The sequence below is a fragment of the Typopeltis vanoorti genome, chromosome 24 (genome assembly GCF_054136105.1).
Source record: "Typopeltis vanoorti isolate ZY-2024b chromosome 24, IOZ_Tvanoo_1.0, whole genome shotgun sequence".
Classification (NCBI taxonomy): Eukaryota; Metazoa; Arthropoda; class Arachnida; order Uropygi; family Thelyphonidae; genus Typopeltis; species Typopeltis vanoorti.
The window spans coordinates 41,289,133-41,311,735 of record NC_143572.1 but is presented as its reverse complement, the minus strand read 5'-3'; the positions used below and the strand labels follow the sequence as shown (position 1 = coordinate 41,311,735).

At 35.9% G+C, this 22,603-nt stretch overlaps 1 protein-coding gene across 1 annotated transcript in view; it reads left to right on the top strand.

The window, feature by feature from the left end:
- The window catches only part of LOC150093127 (motile sperm domain-containing protein 2-like), a 227,228-nt gene that overhangs the window by 101,901 nt on the left and 102,724 nt on the right, over positions 1 to 22,603 (top strand). The window contains exons 5-6 of the mRNA XM_090414158.1: positions 10,735 to 10,889; positions 20,365 to 20,425. Coding sequence (XP_090270284.1) covers positions 10,735 to 10,889; positions 20,365 to 20,425 — 216 coding nt within the window. The remainder of the gene's footprint in view (positions 1 to 10,734; positions 10,890 to 20,364; positions 20,426 to 22,603) is intronic.

Genomic DNA, 22,603 nt, shown 5'->3' with positions numbered 1-22,603 from the left:
TTATTATTCCGGGCAACTCCGAGGAGTTGACAGACTCATCGAGGTAGGCCCTAACATCATGTCAAGAACAACTATTCGACATTCACACAGTATCTATCATACCTCACCTTGAACTCATTCACATAGCACCCACAACAGACTCTGGCAGCTTATTCCACTCATTCACCACTCTCCAAGTAAAAAACCTAACTCTAACACCCTTGCTAACTACATTCTTGCCCAGCTTCCATGTATGGCCCTTAGTCCTCTCACCACCAGTCCTATTCTCAAAAATATCTTCTGAATTAATCTTATAGAAACCCTTCAGTAATTTGAATGTCTCAATCATATCACCCCTTTTCTGCCTATCGACCAATTTTTGCAACCCACAAATCTTCAACCTGTTCTCATAAGGTTCATTCCACAGACCTGCTATCATCTTGGTCACTCTTGATTAGATCCTCTCCACCTCCTCCCCATCAAGAAGAAATCCTGGCACCAATATCTGGGCACAGTAGTCTAGATAGGGTCTTATCAAGACTTGATACAAAGGAACAACAACTTGTTTGTCTCTGCATGTTAAAGTATTTTTCAGAAGCCAAGTGATTTGATGAGCTGATTTAGCCACTTTTGCAATGTGCCCCCTAAACTTCAATTACCTATCCACCAACACTCCTAAATCCCTGACCTCATCAATCTCCTGGAGTACGGTTCCACCAATGTGATATACTGCTGCTATTCTTCATCATCATCATCATCAAATTCCTGCCATGTACCCTCAAGGGGTGTACAGGATATGATAGTACTACATGAAAAAAATTACATCATTATTAATTTCCTATCTACAATTTTCCTCCAAATCAGTCTGTTACTTGTCAAGACTCCAACATTATCAGATCTTATATTTCTATCGTCTAAAGCACTTTGTATCGTATCAATCCACCTATATCTTGGCCTTCCTCTGGGTCGTTTTGCTGCCACCCTGGCAGAGAACACTTGTTTTGCTAATCTTTCCTCGCCCATTCTATTTAAGTGACCATACCACCTGAGATTAGCTCTGCTAACGCATTCCTGGATGCTGACAATGTCAAGTTCTTTCCTAATATCCTCGTTTTTAATATGATATTGCCATTGTTGCCATCTGTTCACGCCTATAATCTTTCTCAGGACTCTCATATCTGTGGTCTCTAGTCTTTGGTCAAGTGTTTTACTTCTGACCCAGCTCTCAGATCCATAAGTTAAAACTGGTTTGAACACTGTCTTGTATACAGCTAATTTAGTGTTCCGACTAATTTCTCTCTTATTCCATATGAATTTATTCAATTGACTTCCCACCATACCAGCTTTGCTGATTCTGTTGTCTATTTCTATATTTAATTTACCATCTTCAGTAAAAATCGTGCCTAAATAGCTGAAATGTTTTACTTGTTCCACAGGTTCTCCATTCACAACACAGTTGACATTTTCAATGATTCTGCCTATTTTCATTGTCTTTGTCTTTTTATTGCTGACCTTCATACCATATCTATTACAACAGCTATTCAATTTAGTCAGAGAATCTTGCAGACTTGTAGCAGATTTATTTAGAAGTATAACATCATCTGCATAAAGCAAAGAGCTGACATTAACATCTCCAATTTTGATATCATGTTTAATACCACTTTCCTTCGTAATGTGATCCATATAGATAATGAATAACAGAGGGGATAATGTACATCCTTGTCTCACACCAGATTTAACATTAAACCATCTTCCTGTACTTCCTTCAATTCTGACTGCTGACTTACAACTCAAATAAAGACTAAGTATTGCTTGGTATAATGCCCCATTCACACCATATAACTGCAGCGTATTGAATAGCTTCTCTCTTGGCACCTTGTCATATGCCTTTTCCAGATCGACAAAACTTAAATACAGATCTTTGTTATATTCCCATGCTTTCTCGACTATTTGTCGTAAAGTGAAGATCTGATCCTGACAGCCTCTATTTGGCCTGAATCCAGCTTGTTCTTCACCAAGCTTTTCTTCCACAATTCTTCTCAACCGTTTCTCAAGTATACTTGCATAGATCTTGCCAGGAACACTCAGTAGAGAAATACCTCTGTAATTCTCACATTCAGTTTTATTTCCCTTTTTATATATGGGTACTATGAGAGCTCTACTCCAATCATCGGGAATTCGTCCCTCTGTCCAGGCTTTCTGAACTATGCAGTGCAGCCACTGTAATACTCTTATACCACCATACTTCAGCATTTCTGGTCGAATATCATCTACTCCTGCTGCCTTTCCACATTTCAAGCCTTTGATGGCTTTTTCTACTTCAAGTATGGATATGTATTCCTGACTGCATGCCTGGTCAGTGTTTTTTACCACTGTGCTGTCATCACTGCTTGTTTCATTTAGCAGTTTTTCAAAGTAATTACTCCATACTTCAAGGATATCTTTTTCTCCTGTTTTCATGTCACCTTTATCATCTCTAATTCCTTTTACAGCACTCTTTCCTCCATTCTTAAGTTTCTTCAACAACCTCCAGAATATTTTGCCACCTTCTTGATATTTATTTTCTATATTCTTGCCAAAGTCCTCCCATGACTTTTGTTTAGCTAGTTTTACACAGTGTTTAGCATTCTTGCATTTGTCTCTATATTCTCTAAGAGCAAAAGCTGACTTATTTGCCAGGAACTTTTGGTATGCTTTCTTCTTTTCCTTCACTGCCTCTTTAACTTCCTGTGTCCACCAGGGAGTTCTGATTTTTTTATCCTTACAAACAACCTCACCACATGCCTCTCTGGCAGAATCAATCAATGTTTTCTTCAGAGTTTGCCACTGAATCTCCAAGGTTTGGTTCCTGTTCTCAAACTCTTTCATTTTTTCTTCAATAATCTTTGTGTATTTTAGTCTACAGTTCACATCTGAGAGCTGCTCAACTTTTATTCGCTTTAAAACTTTCTTACATGTTATTCTTTTCAATATGAAATTCAATTTTATCCTGCTCAAGACTAAATAGTGATCACTTCCAATTTCAAATCCTCTGTACACTCTGGTGTCCTGCACCAGGAAGAAAACATCACTATCAACAATAACATAGTCAATGAGACTTTTCTTATTCCTAGCCTCTTCTCTCCATGTGAATTTGTGCACATTTTTATGTTGGAACATGGTATTAGTAATGACCAGTCCATGTCCTGAGCAGAAATCCAACAGATATTTGCCATTATTATTAGCTTTGCTCTTTTCTCCAAATTTTCCCAAAATATTTTTGTATGTCTCAAAATCATTTCCTACTCTACTATTTAGATCCCCAACAAGGACCAATTTTTCCTTTTTCATTGTGTCAGTTGCTTTTTCTAAAGCCTCAAAAAATTCCTCCACTTCTACCTTAGTAGAACCTTCTGTGGGACCATAGGCACAAATAAGTCTCATTGTCCAGTTCCCCATTCTCATATTTGCCCACATTACTCTACTTGAGACTGCCTGCCATTCAAGAAGATTAGCCTCGTATTTTGTGTTGAATACTATGGCTACTCCTTCTTTTCCTTGATTGTCATTGCCTGAATATAACATTTTGTATTTATTGCTCAGAAAGAGCTCACCAGTTTTGGTCTTTTTTGTTTCAGTCACCCCTATTATGTCGATCTGGTACTTATCTAATTCCTCAGCTAGCTCCATTTCTTTGCCATTCAGGCTTCTTACGTTGATAGTACCGATCTTTAACTCTGGTGATGTTGAGTTGGGGTTTATTTTCAGATTTGTTCCAGTAGCTGACTTTTCGCTGTTCGCCCTGGTTCCCTGGCGAAAACAACGGGGGGCCTTGTTTAACCGGGCGACGCCCCAGCCGGCATGAAATTTTGTCATGTTGTACCATCATTCTATATTTTGGTTTAACCAATAAGAATACAATTTGGTCGGCTAAATCCCAAATTGCCAGCCCATCCTCGTCCGTTCAGTATCCAAGTAGATACCCAACAGGGTGCACCACGAGAAGGTGAGGATTGGACATTAGGAGACCTCCACATAGCCTTTAAAGGAATGCAGAGAACCGACCAGGGCTTCTGACCTCTCAGTTATACAGCTTTGACCCTTAAGCGCTATTCTTTTCACCCCAAAATGCATAACCTTACACTTTGCCACATTAAATTAACGCCCATTTTCCCTAGCCCAGTCCTCCAAATTATCCAAATCATCCTTTAAAATTTCGACATCCTGTGCACTCACAATTGCTCTATCCAACTTTGCATCATCAGCAAACAAGTGAACACTTCCTCTCAGATCCTTTCCTATATCATTGAACAAGTTGAAAAGTAGTAGTCCAAGAACAGAGCCCTGCAGCACACCACTAGTCACAAGCCATCTTTTGGACTCAACTCCTGAATAAACCACTCTCTGGTATCTCTCCATCAACCACCCTCCTATCCATCTCACCAACCCTATATCCATCCCCATCTGCTCCAGTTTACTGATTAGAGTTCCATGTGGTATCCTGTCAAAGACCTTGGCAAGGTCTAGTAGAATCACTATAAACCCATTACCCTTATCCAGTTCAGCCGTCACTGTGTTATAAAACATGAGCAAGTTACTGAGGCATGATCTACCTTTCACAAAACCATGTTGTCCCCCCATACAATATCCCATTTTCATCTATCCAAGCCTGTATTCTTTTCTTGACTAATTTCTCCAAGACCTTGACAATGATTCCTGATATGCTGATCGGATGGTAATTTACAACAGCAGTCTTGGAACCTCCTTTATGCAATGGAACTATTTCCCCTCTTTTTACCTCCTCCGGACTAACCCAGATTGGAGACTCAAATTAAACAAAATGGTAAAGGATACTGACAATTCTTTAGCCGCTTCACGTACCACATGAGCTGGTATACCAGCTCATGTCGTACATGAAGATGTATTGACATTGAGGTTATGCAATAGACTACTCACCTCCACTTCATTCACCACAATTCCTGTATAATCTATTGGTTCATTAATTTCTGCAATGTCACCACCTGGATGATATTTTCTTGCAAAGTGCTCATTCAGTAACTCAACTATATCAACTGATTCAGTTACCTCCCTACCATTGGCATTCTTTAAAATCATTCTGCCATATAAATTTTTTCTTTTACTTGTAACATATCAAAAACTGTTTAGGATTCTCTTTAGCCTGCATGGCTAATGTTCTTTTGTAATCCCTTTTTGCTTTTCTTACTACACTCATTACCCTTCTGGTCTGCGCTTTATACCGTTCATGTGCCTGCCAGTCACGTTTCTCCTTAAATTCCCTCCATAGTTGTTTCTTTTTTTGCAGCTCAAGCTTAATGGTGTTATTCATCCATTTAACCTCTACTTGATTTATTATTTGGACTCTAGGTATACAGTCATCCATTGCTTCATGCAAACACTTCTTAACTGCCTCCCATGCACTATCAACTTCTAGCCCTTGCAGTTGTACATGTCATGGCACTGAACCAATCAAACTCCTGAGCTCGTCATACTTACCAGCCCTATAATTCCACATGTACCCTGTCTTAATTGTAAATTCCACACCTTTAGCCAAGTCACAAGTCCTTATGATCACTCTCACCAATTGGTGGCAATGTGGTCATATTTGTTACAGCCAAATCCTCAGATGCAATTACTAGGTAATTATGCAATTACGCAGATAGTTATCCCTTAATAACTGCATAAAATCTAATTCCTTCCTACCGTGTGTCCTCTCCTCACTCCAATCAATGCGACCATAGTTGAAATGTCCCATAATAATTACCCTCCTTCCACTCATTTCTTCTATTTGCTTGTGCATACTATTTCCACCATCTTTTCCATCACCTGGTCTATAGCAGCACCCAATTATATATTTTGTTCTGCTAGCCACAATCTCACACCAAATGGCCTCAAATGCGCTCTTTTCTTTACCCTGCAATTCAACTTCTATTTTCCTTGGCTACAGCTCATCAGCTATCATCAACAATACTACTTCCCTCCATTTTATTTTCCCTGTCATTTCTGAACATGCTATACCCATCACATTCAATCCCACTAGCTATATCATCTACAGTCAGCCATGTTTCACTAATGCCATTAACCTGTGCTCTGGAAGTGACAATCATGGCCAAAAATTCTTCCTTCTTGTTCCTAATACTCCTAGCATTAGTGTACATGAATTTCAGACCCCCCATTAACCCCATCTCTACCTTGATGCCTTATACTAACTATCCCATTCTGATTTGTTGTCCTTATTTGCTCGGGCATATTATACTCATTCATACACTCAACTGGCTCCCTAAGTTTTGCATATCTACTCCCCCCCCCCCTTAATAAATCTAGTTTCCCTGATTCTGCACATCCACTTCATTCAACAACAGTTTTTCAAGTCTCCTTACACTGAATTCATTCAAATGCAAGTCATCCATCTTATATACATGGGCTGTTCAATAAGTAATAAGACTAATTTTACTGTGACAAAACCACTCATCACAATATTAATGTCTGTGGAATAAAGAAATGTTGCTGTATGTATTAACAAAAGAGGTTGATAGATGGCATATACAGGCTGATGTGCCAGTGTCAGGTGACTAAACGCAAGTGCTCATTGGCGCACCTACAAGGTGCGACGAGTCTTCGAAATGGAAGCATCCTTGGAACAGCGTTATGCGATTAAGTTTTATGTGCATTTGCAAAAATCGGCATCGGACACTTTTAACATGATACATGAAGCTTTCCACGATGAAGCAATGTCGAGGGCAAGTGTTTTTCGCTGGCATAAAAAAATTTTTAAGGAAGGAAGGCAAAATGTGGAATATCTTGAACGTGAGGGAAGACCTTCAACGTCCATCGCAGAAACAATGATCAACACAGCAGTGATTATTATCAAGCACGTCAAAAGGAAGCATCCATTGCTGAAGAATGGCTTCTTATTGCACCACGATAATGCAACGCCACATATTGCTGGTTGTGTAGTGGACGTTTTGCAGAAGAACAACACAGATATCCTACCACACCCTCCATACAGTCCTGATCTCGCACCGTACGATTTCTGGCTGTTTCCTCAGCTCAAACTACTAAGAGGCGGCCATTTTGAAAGCAATAAAGCATGTGCAAAAGCTGCGGAGGCAGTTTGAAAGAACTCTCAAAAAACGGACTCTTACTTGTGTTTAAGAAGTGGACGCAACGTTGGGACAAATGCATCGCGTCTCACAGGTTACTTCGAAAAAGACCATGTAAATGATGGCGATTAAAGGCAATCTGTTTTCTTTATAAATATAGTCTTATTACTTATAGAACAGCTTACGTAGATCCTTTTGCCCATCGAACTCGCTCCACTCATAAATATTATATAATATTATATAATATTTATGCATATATAATTCTATATAATAATAATAGTATTTGTCATAGTGATGCACTTAGTTGTACTTACACCCATTTTGGCTTTGAAAAAAAAAATGGGATTCCATTTTACTTATTAGCTTTATAGCAGATTGGAAATGTTTGAAGCTTGAAATGGTTAAAGCATTTTCTATGCTTGAAGCATTTCAAGCATAGAACATTTTCTTATTCTTGCAAACTAACAGGACTGAGAAGTTGCATTCTATGCATAAGAGGGTCTCTGGATTTGCATCATAATGAATATAAGCAGAGCAAGTAAATGACATGTACTGTTTGTACATTATTATTATTACGTGACACCTCGACGGAGTCCAAGGACTCATCTAGGGAAGGCTCCTACTTTAGAGCTCTGTCTCCACCATTCAATCCACCAGTTACAACGAATCACAACTACACCAACACCATCTACTGCTAACTACCACCACTAGTATTTTCACCGACAGTCAAAAACATGTGGCAGGATTCAGACCCACAAATGAGGATTTTGTGGGTTTGAATCTTGACAATTTTCATTAATTGCTTGGCAAACCTTTTCGATGTTTTCGTTATGGAAAGTAAAAGTAATGTACACATGTCTACAGAAATACTCTCATTTGGAATGAGATGCATTTATTTGAAAATTTTACTATATATAAGGGAGTACCCCAAAATAACCAGAATTATTATTTTTTAAAATTTTTATTAAAGTTTATAATACCATATTCTAGTCTCCTTCAAAACAGTTTCCCATGTGAGCCAGTGCACTTGTCTCAATGTTTTTTTCCCACTGCTGTGAACAGTTCTGGAGCTGTTCAACTGGAATACTTTTATGGCCTCCAGCAACTTTTCTTTCACTTTGTCCACATTAGTGAATCGCTTCCCTTTCATGGTTTTCTGTATCTGTGGGAATAAAAAATAGTCACATGAAGAGAGATTGAGAGAGTGGAGAACAACCGACATGTTGTTTTTCATTGTTTTTAGCAGACACATGTTTCATTTGCAAATTTTCTGTTAAAATTTGCTGACATGAATTCCATGACAAATTTGTCTCTTCAGGAACTTGCTCAATAGGCTTTCAACGATCTTCATTGATTGCCTGGCAAACCTTTTCAATGTTTCATCATTTATACTTGTCAAAGGTCAACCAGATCTTTGTTTTCAGCTGACATGTTTCCATTTTTTGAAACAGAAACATATTTCGACTCGTAGACCTGCTCTTTACCTAAAGTGTCGTCCTTAAAGGCTTGCCAAAGCATAACAATAGCTTCAGCTGCAGTTTTACCCAAAAGAAAACAAAATTTCATGAATGCTGTTCCTTGTGCTCAGCCATCACTAAATCTGCTTGCACTAACAAAAAAAAAAACATCCAGCATAATGAACCATTTCACACAGGATAACCACTTGCCAGACTGGTGTGGGAAAACTGCACGTTCACGACGCTTAGAAGCATCATAACTAGAAAATCACATGCATCAGGTTCAGCGTCTGGTTATTTTTACTTATACTATATTTTATTCCCATCTTATTTTACTTTTTTATTGTATTTTTATTTCAGTTTTTATAATAGTTATTATCTTACCAATCTTCAAGTTTCTCTCTCTCTCTCTCTGTATTTTAGAATATGTTTTCATTTTTATAATTTCTCCTCACTTCATTTTCATGTAGTGTAAATCAAACCACAAATCATTCATAATTTTATTATAATCAGTTATGCATTTTAAAGTAAGTACTTACTTGTTGAATACAAATGACTTGCCCTTGTGATTTCAAGTGATATTCCTCCAGCAGCATTACTTAGTAGGTGAGGAATATCATCTGAGGAAAAGAGTCCTATTTAAAATGTCTCAGCTGAACACAGCATGGGGCATGGAAAATTTTTGGCATAGCTAGGATACTGAAATGTGTATAATGTAGTATTGCAAAAGTAGCATTGCTAGACAACTTCAATATGAGTGGTTTTTCTTATGAAGTATTAATAATTTTTTATGCAAATTAAAGTAATAGACTGTTAAGTTTATTGCCTTCTGCACAGCACTGATGTGTTATAGGTTCTGAAATGTCCTGTGTGAAATTGCCATTTCAAAAAAACAAATTAAACAGCTACATAAAGGATTTGTCTGTCTATTCCAGTGGTGATGGATAGCCAATACCTGCTTGAGCACAACTTTTTCATAAAACATAAAATTTTATGACAATGATACCTCTCTGAAGCAGGAGATAGAACTATATCTAGTGTGTGTGAATGGTCAAACTGTGAGAAACCTTACTTTTATCATTAATTACTGAGGTAGCACATCTGTGTTATTCTTTGGCACCCTGTTTAGTAGTGCATAAAATTAGATAAACTGTTGTCACTAAACGGTCTTATTCACTACACATTATTGCTGCTATCATTCTGGACTTTCAGCATGAAATGCCAAATATTTAACTTTGTCATCATGACTAATATTTAATATTAGTCATGATGCTCATATGTATGTTTGTAGCATTGTCAAAAATTATTACTTAACCCCTTACCTCCCATTTACTCCTTCAGCGTTCTCTCTCTCTCTCCCTTCTTTCCTCTTTTTCTGTGTATTGTTATATCATAGTCCTTACATTTTTTATTCCTCACAATCATCCTATATATTTAGGTTTTATAACTACATATATGTATGAACTATTCTAGCTGTATTTGATATGGAATCTTTTAAATTTATTTTAAAATCATTTTGTAACTTCCATTATTGTATTCAGTCAGTAGATAGAAAAAATGTACAAGGCAATATTTGGGATTAATTATATTTAAGAGGTAGAAAGTTTTATCTACTTGATTAAAAAGTAAATTTTACTTGAAAGAACTTATGTTCTTGTTTAATCCTTTATTCAAGTGTAAGCAAACAAGGTTTGCATGTAAAGTATCTTCGTGACTTGGCCATTTTTATATAGAGGCTGTTTACTTCACATCAGTTACCTTAGTGTTCCATAATGCAAAGCACACATCCTTGTCTTTCAGACATGAAAGGCATGCATATTGCTATGCATTAAGAAATGTGTGCTTGACATTATGGAATACTAAAGTAATTGATGTGAAGTAAACAGCCTCTATATACAAGTAGCCTAGATATGAATATCTTATATGCAAACTTTGTGTGCTTAAGTATGGGTAAAGGATTGAACAAGAATATAATTTCTTGTCAAGTATGATTTATATTTCAGATAATATTTATCAGTTTTTCTCCCCTTTCCTTCTCTTTCTTTTCTGTATCATAGCAACATGACATGTGGTCACCATATTTTTAATTGTAATGTATTCTGTTACCATAGTTAATTGAGACTGAGTATAATGAAATAATATATAAAGGACAAATATTAATTAATATACTTTAAAATTGTGTGTACTTTAATTGACAGTGATGTTACAAGTAAAATATCATCATCGGATTCCAGAATATATGCAAGACTTGCGACGTTTTTTGATATTTTGGGTGGAGAAGATGCTTAAAGATGCAGATAACAGTATTTTAACTGTTATATTAGACTGTACTGACTCTGGCCTAAGTAATTTGGTATGTTATTTTACAAACATTAATAGTTATCACTTTATTTAATCATGTATTTTTATCATGCTTTCCTTGGTCTAGGAAGAGAATGTTTTTTATTATCAAAATGGTCTTTAATCTTTCATTTGCTGCAAGACATGTGAATAGTGCACAACTAGTATTTAAACACCCCTTTTTAAGCACATTTAAGCAGCCAGCATCCAAAAATGCATTTCACTATAGAAAAAGAAACCATCTTTCTTCCTTTCCTAGCTGCTTTTACACATTAACTGCATTATTACCGAATGGTTCATTTTATCCTTTTCTGTTTATAGGGTCTATTTGATTCTTTATCCTTGTTTTTTTTTCACACACACACTCTAGAATGTAGTCATTTAAGCATTCATAACAAATCTTAACACAGAAATCTTTGAGACTTTTAAAGGCAAAATCTCGCAACGGGGAGTCTTACTTTTCTTGGCGATCAGTTTTGTGGAGCATGCAACCAATGGCTGTATTTTGTCAATTATATAGGCAATTCTGATAAATGCTAGCTGGATGTGTGGTTTGAAAGTGGAATGAAGATTATGAAGAACTTTAGCAATCTTTTTCAGATTGCTAAAGTTCTATATAATCTTCATTTCACTTTCAAACTACACATTCCAGCTAGCATTTATCCATTCTCCTTTATCTTTCTCACCTTTATTCATTTCCAAAGAATTAACCTCATTCTCTTGCACATCATGGAAGCCTATTTACCTAGCCAGTCAATCTTTTAACATCTAAATTGAAGAACATAAGAACTACATTTGTAATAATTTTAATGGCACAAATCAGGGCTGGCAGGTCATGTGCTGGATGCTCTTTCACACAAAACCACATTGCAAATGTGCTACATAGAAGTTGCTATAGATCTGAGACTTTTTTAGAATGAGTATCAGCTATGAAATACTCTTATCCTCAGTAAGTATGGGGATTGACTTTTCCGAATTAATTTCATTTTTTTTATCTTCCCTTTTGAAGATGCCTTGATAGAACATTAGTTCCTTTTCATTTACAATTTAAATTGTTTCTGCAACAATCTGACTGTGTGTGTCCTGCCACAGTCATAATTTGTGCTCTGAAAATGCTGGTTTAAAAGCCAGCAAAAACAACAAAATTATTTATTTTGTTCTTCTGGTGTTATAGAGTAAATCTTCATTTATCAATTTAATAGTTGGATATTTGAAGGATCAGTTAACCAAATTTAGAACCTAAACCTATACAGTACTATATCAGAAGTCTGTTGATACAATTACCCATCCAGGGTTGGTTATTTGGTCATATACTTAAGAGATAACTTTACCATGAAGCACTATTATGAATAATTACCAACACCTAAGCCTATTATTGTTTAATTAAGTCTATATGACAGGGCAGTTTATCCTATTTGCAAAGTCTTTATGCCTGTTAAATGTGTGTTCTTCTGTCTATCTCTTCGTCCTTAAACACCCAGGTTTTGTGCACCTCAAGGGCATAAATTGGGTCTGTAGAGATGTGTTTTAACTTGTTCTATATGTTCTCCTTTGAGAATGCAGTTTCCTCTTTTTTCATTCTTTTTATATTTTTATTGCTGATTTTCATGCCAAATTTGTCACAACATTTATTAAATTTAGCTATTCCTGAAGACTTGTAATAATAGTAAATAAATCCATTACTACATCCTTATAAAACAACGGGCTGAGTTTAATATCTCTTATTCTGCTATTGGATTTAATGCCATTTTTTTCATAAAGTGATCCATGTTGTTATTGTTATTATTTGGTAACCTCCATGGAGTCGACACTTATCTTGGGAGGCAAACTCAACCAGCAACATGTCTGTCGTAATGAGCTTTGAAGTTATTTGCACTACCTGCATTCACAATGCACTAAGGCAATGCATTCCACTCACAAACAACTCTCCGTTTAAAAAATAAAAAAAAATCTATTCCTCACTCCCTTCTTCACAACATCCCTATACAACTTCCTGGGATAGTCTCTCATTCTTCCTATCTTAACATCCACTATTTTTATGTTTCCTTCTGTATTAATCTGATAGAATCCCTTAACTAACTTGAAGGTCTCTATTATATCTCCTCTTTTCCTCCTATCCACCTACCTCTGTAATCCACATTCTCTCAAGCACTCTTCATAACCAACACTCCAGAGTCCTGATATTACTTTGGTTATTCATCTATGGATCCCATTGTGTTTCCACATCACAATGAAAAGTAGGTGACCAAATCTGAGCACAGTAGTCCATATGTGGTCTGACAAATGCCTTATATTACTGCTTCACCACCACTTCCTTATCCCTAGATGTCAGTGTACTTTTTATTATATATATGATGTGTAATCTTTCAAACATGTGCAGTGTGCACTCAGAACTTCATTCTGCTGTCCACCATCACTCCAAGATCTCAAATCTCATACACTTTCTGAAGTACAGCTCCACCAATAGCATATGTAGCCTTATGTGTCTGTATCCCGTAGTTTAACACCTTGCATTTATTAACATTAAAACTGCAACCCACTCATTTGTCCTAGCTAAAAGCTTATTCAAATCTTCCTGTAGAGAATTAATATCACCACTACTCTTGGTAATTCTACCTACCTTTGCATCATTTTCAAACATTTGAAGATCCCCAGTCACTCCACAAGAAATATCATTAACAAACAAGTTAAACAGTAGGGGCCCAAGAACAGAACCCTGAGGCATGCCACTAGTCACCTTCCTTTTTTGACAGCTCCATTGTACACAACTTGCTGGTATTGTTCTGAGAGCCAATCTCTGATCCATCTAAGCAATATATAATCTATTGTTATCCTCTGCAGCTTGTACACCTACTTATGTGGTAATCTATTGAATGCTTTTGCAAAATCCAAGAATATCGCTGTATATGATTCTCCCTTATCTGATACATTTACAGCGATATTCTTGGGCTTTGCATAAATCCAACAGATTGCTTGGACATAACGAGAGAAAACATAAGCAGATTGTTAAAACTAGACCTGCTCTTCCCAAACCCATGCTGACCATCTTAAAGAATCTTATGTTTGTCATTCCAATCCTCTATTCTATTTTTAACCAATTTTACCAACACTTTGATCATAACTGCAAACACACAGACTGGTCTATAATTGGAAATTTCTGCTCTTGAAACATGTGGAGAGGTATTATTTTTGCCTTTTTTCCATGCCTTAAGAACTTTACCCACTGCAAGACTCTTATTAAATAACCAGGAACAAGGGCATGACTAACTCTTGCACATTCTTTAAAAATACATGGGGATGTGTCATTCATTCCTACAGCCTTACTATCATCTAACCTGAGCAACACTTGATCCACCTCTGATTCTTTCACCTTTAATTCTCCTAATTCTTGTCTCCTTTTTACATGTTGCACCACATCATTCATGCCACTGTTGATATACACTGAAGAATTGTTCATTAAATAATTCCACTATATCATTTGCTATGGTTATTCTGCTGCCATAACTATCCACCAGCATCAACCTGCCATGATTATTTTTCCTTTTGCTTGCCACATAGCAGAAAAAAATCCCTCTGATTAGCTTTGACCTTGCTGGCCAGTCTCCTCTCATATTCTACTTTTTCTTTTTTAACCATGCTTGTCACTTTTCTGGCCTGCACTTTATATTCTTCATGCATCTGTTCACTGCAAACTCTTGTACTTCCTTCAAAATAACTTCTTTTGTAACACTACACTTGATTTCACCATTCACCCATCTCACTCCTACTCTATTTCTTCACTTAACTCTTGGTATATAATTATGCATTGCTTGTGTTAGATACTGCCTTATCATTTCCCATGCACTCTCAACATCTTTTCTACACAATTCATTAACTCAATATATTGATGCTAGTTGACTACAAAGATACTTATAGCTCCACATATAGACCTTCTTGATAACTACTTTTTCCTGTTTGACTACTTTCCAAACCAATATCTCATGATCACTTTCACCAACAGGTGGTAGTGTTGATACCTCATTCACAACTGCATCCTGTGAGGATATCACCAAATCTAATGCTGATAAATCTCGTGTTGCTTCCATCACGTACTTCTTTAGATAGTTATCCTGTAGAAATTCAACTAATTCACTCTCCTTGTTACTAAACATGATCTCTTCTTTCCAATCCACATTCCTATAATTAAAATCTCCCATTAGAATCATTTTCCTTTTTGCTCAGCTAATTTGTTTAAATATTTACTCTGCATTACCTGGCCTATAATAGCATCCTATTAGATATACTATTCTATTGATCTCAACTTCACACCAAACATCTTCAAAATCTTGACACATACTATTTTCTACTTCACCTCTTGAAGGACACAATTCCTCTGCTACCATTAACAATACCCCCCCCCCTCCTCTCTTCATCTTTCTATCCTTTCGGAAAATTTTATATCCTACCATTTCAAGTATTGACAGTATATCATCCTCAAAGAAGTTTCACTTATGCCAATTATTTTTGGGCATACTGATTCAATGAATGCTACAAACTCGACCCCTTTATTTCTGGTGCTCCATACATTAGTATATGAGCATAACAATTCTGTACTCTTTGAAGTCATCTCATCAACACAATCACTCTTTACTCTCTCTGCTATAGTGCACGTCTTTCTTCTGATCATCTCCATTTCCCTGATCCGGACTTTGATTTTCGTTTATATTCTTATCATTCCCACCGTTTTGCAATGCGTCACTTTGCTCTGCTATAATCACTTCTTCACCTTTTGTATCTATCCTCTTTCCGTCTTCCCAAATCTACTTCTCAACTTCTCTCCGACTCTTAGTCATAATAATTTTGTATAGACCTGTGCATTCTTATTAAACAATTGCTCCAAATGACGAACACCAAATGCATTCCATCATCTTTGAACCATTCTAACTTCCATTTGAATTCATTTTATACATTCACAAATTGAGCACTTTCTGTCTGATGCAATCTTGCCATTTTGTCATTCATTATCATTGCTCTCCTTCTCAGTTCACTACTGTCATATCTGGGCAACAAACTATTTTCTCATTGACACTGTTATTCTTCACTTCCTGTAAAAACTTCTTCAAATCCCTTTCCACATTCTTTGTCGCATTATTGAGGTCATTTGTGACCTCAATCGATCATAATTAACTACCATTAATTCTGACTCCCATTCCTTCCTCCTATGCAAAGCATTTCTGATATTCGTTTTATTGTACCATCTGTAAAACATGTCGTGCGCACTTTATCTTTTATCACACCTTTAATGATTGATATTTGCTTCTTATTGTTAAGTCATTTTCTTAAATATTTTACCTCTATTATTCTTTGTGCCTACTGAGATCCGGCTTCTAAACTGATTTTCTGGGACCGTTTCTCTCTTCAAGTTCTGACGAAATTTATTTGTTTATGCTGCGCCAGTCAGAACTCTAGGATAAAAATTCTTATCCGAAGAAACTTTCCCAGAATTCAAGTAATACCTTTATGTAGATTAAGTAGTTAGGTAGATTGAGTGTTCAGTATACAGTCATGGCCTTGACAATCTTAAATTCCCCTTTTTTCCTCTAAACATAGGTTCGATATTTTCGTGAGTGGTAAAATTCAATCTCTTACTTGGACAAACTTAGGTATACATTGGGAAAACATATTTATTATTTACCTAAGAACATTACAATTTAAACAACACATAATCAAGCAAATCAAGGTTAATACTATAGTACAAGTAAAGCAGGGTAATAATTATCAAACAGACAGGCTATTCAAACACACTCATGAGAATCTGATGTTCATCTATATCACAAACATGGATGTCGGTATTAAACTAGATTACTGCTATTAATGACCCATACGCTTTAAACTTGGTCTAGACAACTTATGAACGTAGACTACCAGTCTAATTCGATTAACATAACACAGGAAATTGTCTCAAAAATCTCTTTTCTAAACTCTGTCCATTTTACACCTTCGTCACTAATAGATAACTCATAAAAGGGAAGGTTTGTACATTACCACCTTGTTAGATGATTTCTCGATCCTTCCGTCTGTTATTTGTTGTAGATTGTCCCTCTGTACGATGGATTTCTGCCACGTGGGAGTCGCGTTCTCGTCCCGATTTAGCCACTTGTTTCTTCTGGGCTTACGAACTTTTAACGTTGCCGCTTCTAACTCGATACTTTCAAAGGAATCCTTTGCTGCTTTCTCATCAATTAGAACCACATTGATGGTCTAAAACTCGAACACCGCCATCATCTCGTGCTATATTTTCTTCGACCTGGATTGCTCATCAATGGGGAAACACGCTGCCACTTTACCATCTTCACACGTCTTGTCGGTTATCAGGCGTGCTGATCCGCTGGGAAATTCAAGCAGGAGACTCATGGGAAGGGCACATGTGACTGGGGAACACCGCAGGAACCAAGGGAAAACATAAAAGGAAGCAAAAAAGGTTCCTCTCAACAATGTGAATCGTTTTAAACACCATTATAGTGCCCTCTTTCTGCACTCCAAACTTGTCTACGACACTCCCATTTGCTGTCACTGAGTGACGTCACCTCCTTGCTGTACGCACATCACTTTTTTCAGGGAACACGAATTTCTTGCACCTTCCACGAATGCCTACTCATCACTTGTTACGTCATCTTTGGTGGTCAAACTGTAACCTTTATACTTTCATTCGCACGATGATACATGACTTTATACATGCCGTATTTTAACATTGATGTTTTTGACAAATTAAGATTCAATCTATTTTAGACAATAACCTTAAACATAGTACAATTTCATATTTATTTCCTCCTTCGATTTCATTTTAATTTTAGATTCAACCTCTTTTATATTTTAATTCCCTTTTAAGCAAGATTAATATCTGCATCTTCACATATTATGTCTGCTTTGCCAAGAGTACAAGTGTGCTTTTGCTTGATATTGTTCTCTTGTTAAATCTTGAATGGAGCAGTTCTATTCTTGAACAAGCCATCATTCAAGATCTAACATTATTAACTTCCTTGTCATTTACACCATTTATGCTCTTTCTTCTTTAAGCATTCAATTTCCTCCTCCATACATTTAATTTGATGCTTCATTTTCATTAACTCTTGCATAAGCTCTTCCATGTTTCTTCTATTATCATCAAATTCCTGACATGTATTATCATAATATCCTGTAGTACAGGATATTATGATAGTACTACATGAAGAACTTACATCATTACTAACTTATCAACAATTTCTTCCAAATGAATCTGTTATCTATAATAAATTTAGTTTAATCCTTTATCCAAGTGTGTGCAAACAAAGTTTGCGCCTGAAAGTATCTTCAGGACTTGCAAGGCGTTGCCCCAGGCAACACCTTGCAAAGGTGAAGCAAGCTACCAACACTCCTATCTCAGTATCTCCCATAATGCAAAACACATCTCCTTGTGGATATGTATAATGTTATACATTAAGGGAAGGGCCACTACCCAGACTAGTTTCGACCTTTATTGAGGTCTCTTCAGTGGGAGCTAGGCCCAAGTGGAGATACCAGGCAGAAGCATTAGCAAGGTCATCTCCTCCTATAGGAGCTGCCAAACGGTGTGCCACCTTTTTATTAAATTACTCTGGATTTAGAGAAAGATGTTGAAAGTTTATTTTTCACTTGGTCAGACTATAATAAATTTAGTTTAATCCTTTATCCAAGTGTGTGCAAACAAAGTGGTTGTACCACTTTACCCCAGTCCTGAAGATACTTTCAGGCTTAAACTTTCTTTGCACACACTTGGATAAAGGATTAAACTAAATTTATTATAGTCTGACCAAGTGAAAAATAAACTTTCAGAATCTGTTATCTGTCAAGACTCCAACATTATCAGATCTTATATTTCTGTCTTCTAAGGCACTTTTTAGTATATTAATCCATATAATATCTTGGTCTTCCTCTGGGTGTTTTTCCTGCCAACTTGGTAGAGAACACTTTGTTTTTTTGCTAATCTTTCCTCTCTCTCATTCTGTTTAAGTGACCATACCACCTGAGATTAACTCTACTAACACATTCCTGGATGCTAACAAATGTCAAGTTATTTCCTAATATCCTCATTTTTAATATATTGCCATTGATGCTATCTGTTCACGCCCCTAATCTTTCTCAAGACTCATATCTGTGGTCTCTGGTCTTTGGTCAAGTGTTTTATTTCTAACCCAGCTCTCAGATCCATTAGTTAAAATTGGTTTGAACACTGTCTTGTATACAGCTAATTTAGTGTTTTAACTAATTTCACTCTTATTCCATATAATTTTATTCAGTTGACTTCCAACCATGCTGACTTTGTTGATTCTGTTTTATTTAATTTACCATCTTCACTAAAAATCATGCCTAACTAGCAAAAATGTTTTACTTGTCCTATTGGTTCTCCATTCATAACTCAGTTGATATTTTCAATGTTTCTGCCTATTTTCCTTGTCTTGTCATTGCTGATTTTCGTCACGCTTCTCACATACTGTAATATGTTCCTTTTTATCATTCCGTCTAACACTCCATAAATCTTATACATTTTTGGATGTATACAGGAAACAATTTTTGCATCTTATCCACTGCAAAAAAGTCCAGGTAAAAACTTGATCTTAAAGTTGAAACTTTTTTGTGCTGTCGGCATATGCTTCTTTACTGCAACTACTGCCATTTTTGTAATATTAATGAGCACTTCCACATTAATCATGATAAAAACTGTAGCAAACACTTTTAGAACTATAAAACCACAGTACCATGATTATAAATTGTCAGGTTATCTCACACAAAAGCACTATTATGCAAATCTGCATATAATTTCGGGGGTGAGGAACACATTTTTCATATAACATGTTATGTTTAAAGTACTGAAGCAGGTAAGTAACTACTCAATATCTTACCTCTTTCATTAATTTGTTTCTCCTTTTGCTGTTTCACTTTCTCACCCTTCCTGTGCTTCTAAATAAGACTACTAATTCAAGAGTCACCTGTCAGATAATTTGTTTTAGTGTTGAGATTTTGAAACTTAATTCATTTTCAATATTCTCATTTATTTAATTATTGGCATGTTTCTGTTTGAATTCCTATTCTCAAATTTATTATTCAGGTATAGCAAACTTGTTTGTTGCTAATTATTGTACTTGTACATATTTGAATCCATTTTATATTTTAATATCTGCTACATTAATATTGCAATATCTCAACAAATCTACTACAAAATGTATGAAATGCAATAAAAACATGAAAATCAGCAGTAATATACTTATTATTTTAAGAAAAACAGTAAAGTACACTAACACGAGTGTTATATAAATCCCTTTCAATACAGCCTTAAACCCAGTAGTATTTAAAAGATAAAATAATGATAATCTGTATTTTAGTTTCTAAAATATTGATGACCTTTTTTTTGTGATTATTTTTTGTTGTGAAACTGTTAAAATGTTCTTACTTGTGAATAATATTTATTTTTTTATTATTATTATTTTAAATAGGATATGGATCTGATTAGATTTTTAATTACTTTATTCAAATGTTATTATCCTCGATCTTTAGGTGAGTTCTATTTATATTTTTTTTCTACCTTTTGATATAAAAATAACTATTTTTATTATGTATATGTATGTGTGTATATATAAAAAAAAACTTTCTATATCTATAAAGAGAAATATCAACATAGTTCACATGGCCCAAGAACTACCTATTCCAAACATAGAAAAAACTAAATACACTACTATAATAAAAATGACTACCGGACAAACTTTGTAAGTGCATTAATAACACTTCCAAACTTCACTCTCTCTCTCTCTCTCTGCAAGCAACAGAATATCTTTCTACATTGACAGTATCAATGATATAAAAATTAAAAAGCAAAGGTATCAGTACTGGATCCTGTTGGATCCAGCTTGTGATCTTTCTTTTCCTTGATACCACCCCTCCATACAGAACTGATATCTATCACAGTTTTGTATGGAGGGTGGTATCAATTTTCAATTCAGTTCACTTGCCTTGATATCTAACCCATGTGTTACAACTTAAATATCAGCTTATAATATATAATGACAGCTAACGAGGAAAGGGATTTATATGCCTTTTCGTCAGCTGTTCTTTTAACTATATTAAAGAAGGCACGAAGATTACCAAAACACCTTAACAAATCATGCTGACGTTTTAATATTACCAACATATATTCAATTTTGAATACGATTCTCTCACTAATTTCTCCAAAATAATGACTACTAATGAAATACAAGCTTGTTTATAGTTTGACATCTTCATTCTGCTGCTATCTTTATGCAGTGGCACTATCTTGCTGTCTTTGAACAATAAGGTCAAAAAATTGCCAATTACTTTTCTTAACACGTTTGCTGCCATGCTACTCGGGCATAGTTTGTTACCGTATGCCAAGCAATTTCAATTCTTCAAGGTCAGTACAGATAATCTCGTTGCCGGCGGTAATCGACATACGAGTATATTCGTAGTTGGCTTGTGTGGCTCATATACCATCTACGAGTATACACACTTTCGCTGCTAGCTCCGCACGCCAAGCATTTTCACTTCAAGGTCAGTACAGGTAATCTCATTGCCGGCGGTAAGCGTCATATGAGTATATTCGTAGTTGGCTTGTGATGCTCGTATACCAACTCTGAGTATGCTCGTAGTTGGCAGTGAACGTGTTAAACATTATCTTAAAACACTTGGTAAAATCCCATCCTTTCTTGCTGTCGTATTGACTTCCAGAGTATTATTATTTAAAATACACTGGTGTCCAAAAGCTAAGGATGAACTACATTTTTACCTGTATATGAAAAAAAAAATTTCAGGACTACAGCCAAATGTGGACATAAATTTATTTACAGCATACTAATAAATATATAAAAAAAAAAAAAAAAAAATTAATTAATAAATTTTGTGTAATATACTAATATTAAGCAAAAAAGTGTTATAATTTTTGTAAAATTAAATTGCAATACATTTTGGTAAAAGTTAGATTTCCTAAGGACAAAATTAAGTAATTAATGTACAGTGCTTACCAAAAACTATTCGGAGCGACATTTCGGTATGGAACATGTCTATCCCGAACTACAATGCATTTTTCACAATGTCGTGCATGCTTAGCACCAAGTGATTTGTGAGTTCTTTAGGCAAAATGACCCACTCCTTCAGAGTGAGGGTAAGGCCTTGTTTGTTTTCTGGAGGGGAATTGCAAGCAGCAATCGCCTCCCTATTGCATCCCAAGTATGTTCTATGTGTTTGAGATCTTGGAGCATGCTACTTACTCGATTTGATTAATATCCTTGGTCTCCAGAAGTATCTCCACTGCTCGTGTATGACGAGATGTGGCATTGTCATCAATAAAAATGAATTCTTCACATACAGCACCATGGAACAATTGAACATGATCTTCACATACAGCACCATGGAACAATTGAACATGATGTTGAAAACATTCTTGCAATATGTTTTACCACAGTTCCGTTTTACAGCATTTGTAGCTTGGTGCATCCATTAAGCATAATGCCTCCCCACACCATGAACCCAGCATTGCTGTATTTATCCCTTTCAAAAACATTCTTGGTAAGCAGTTTCAGGGGAGATCAAGTGTCATCTAGAATTGGAGGAAAGACTAAAATGACTCATCTGTAAAGAGTACATTAGCCTATTGATGTCTTGTCCAATTTTTATGGATACACCACTACTGAAAACGTGCTCTACAATGAGCTGTGGATGAAG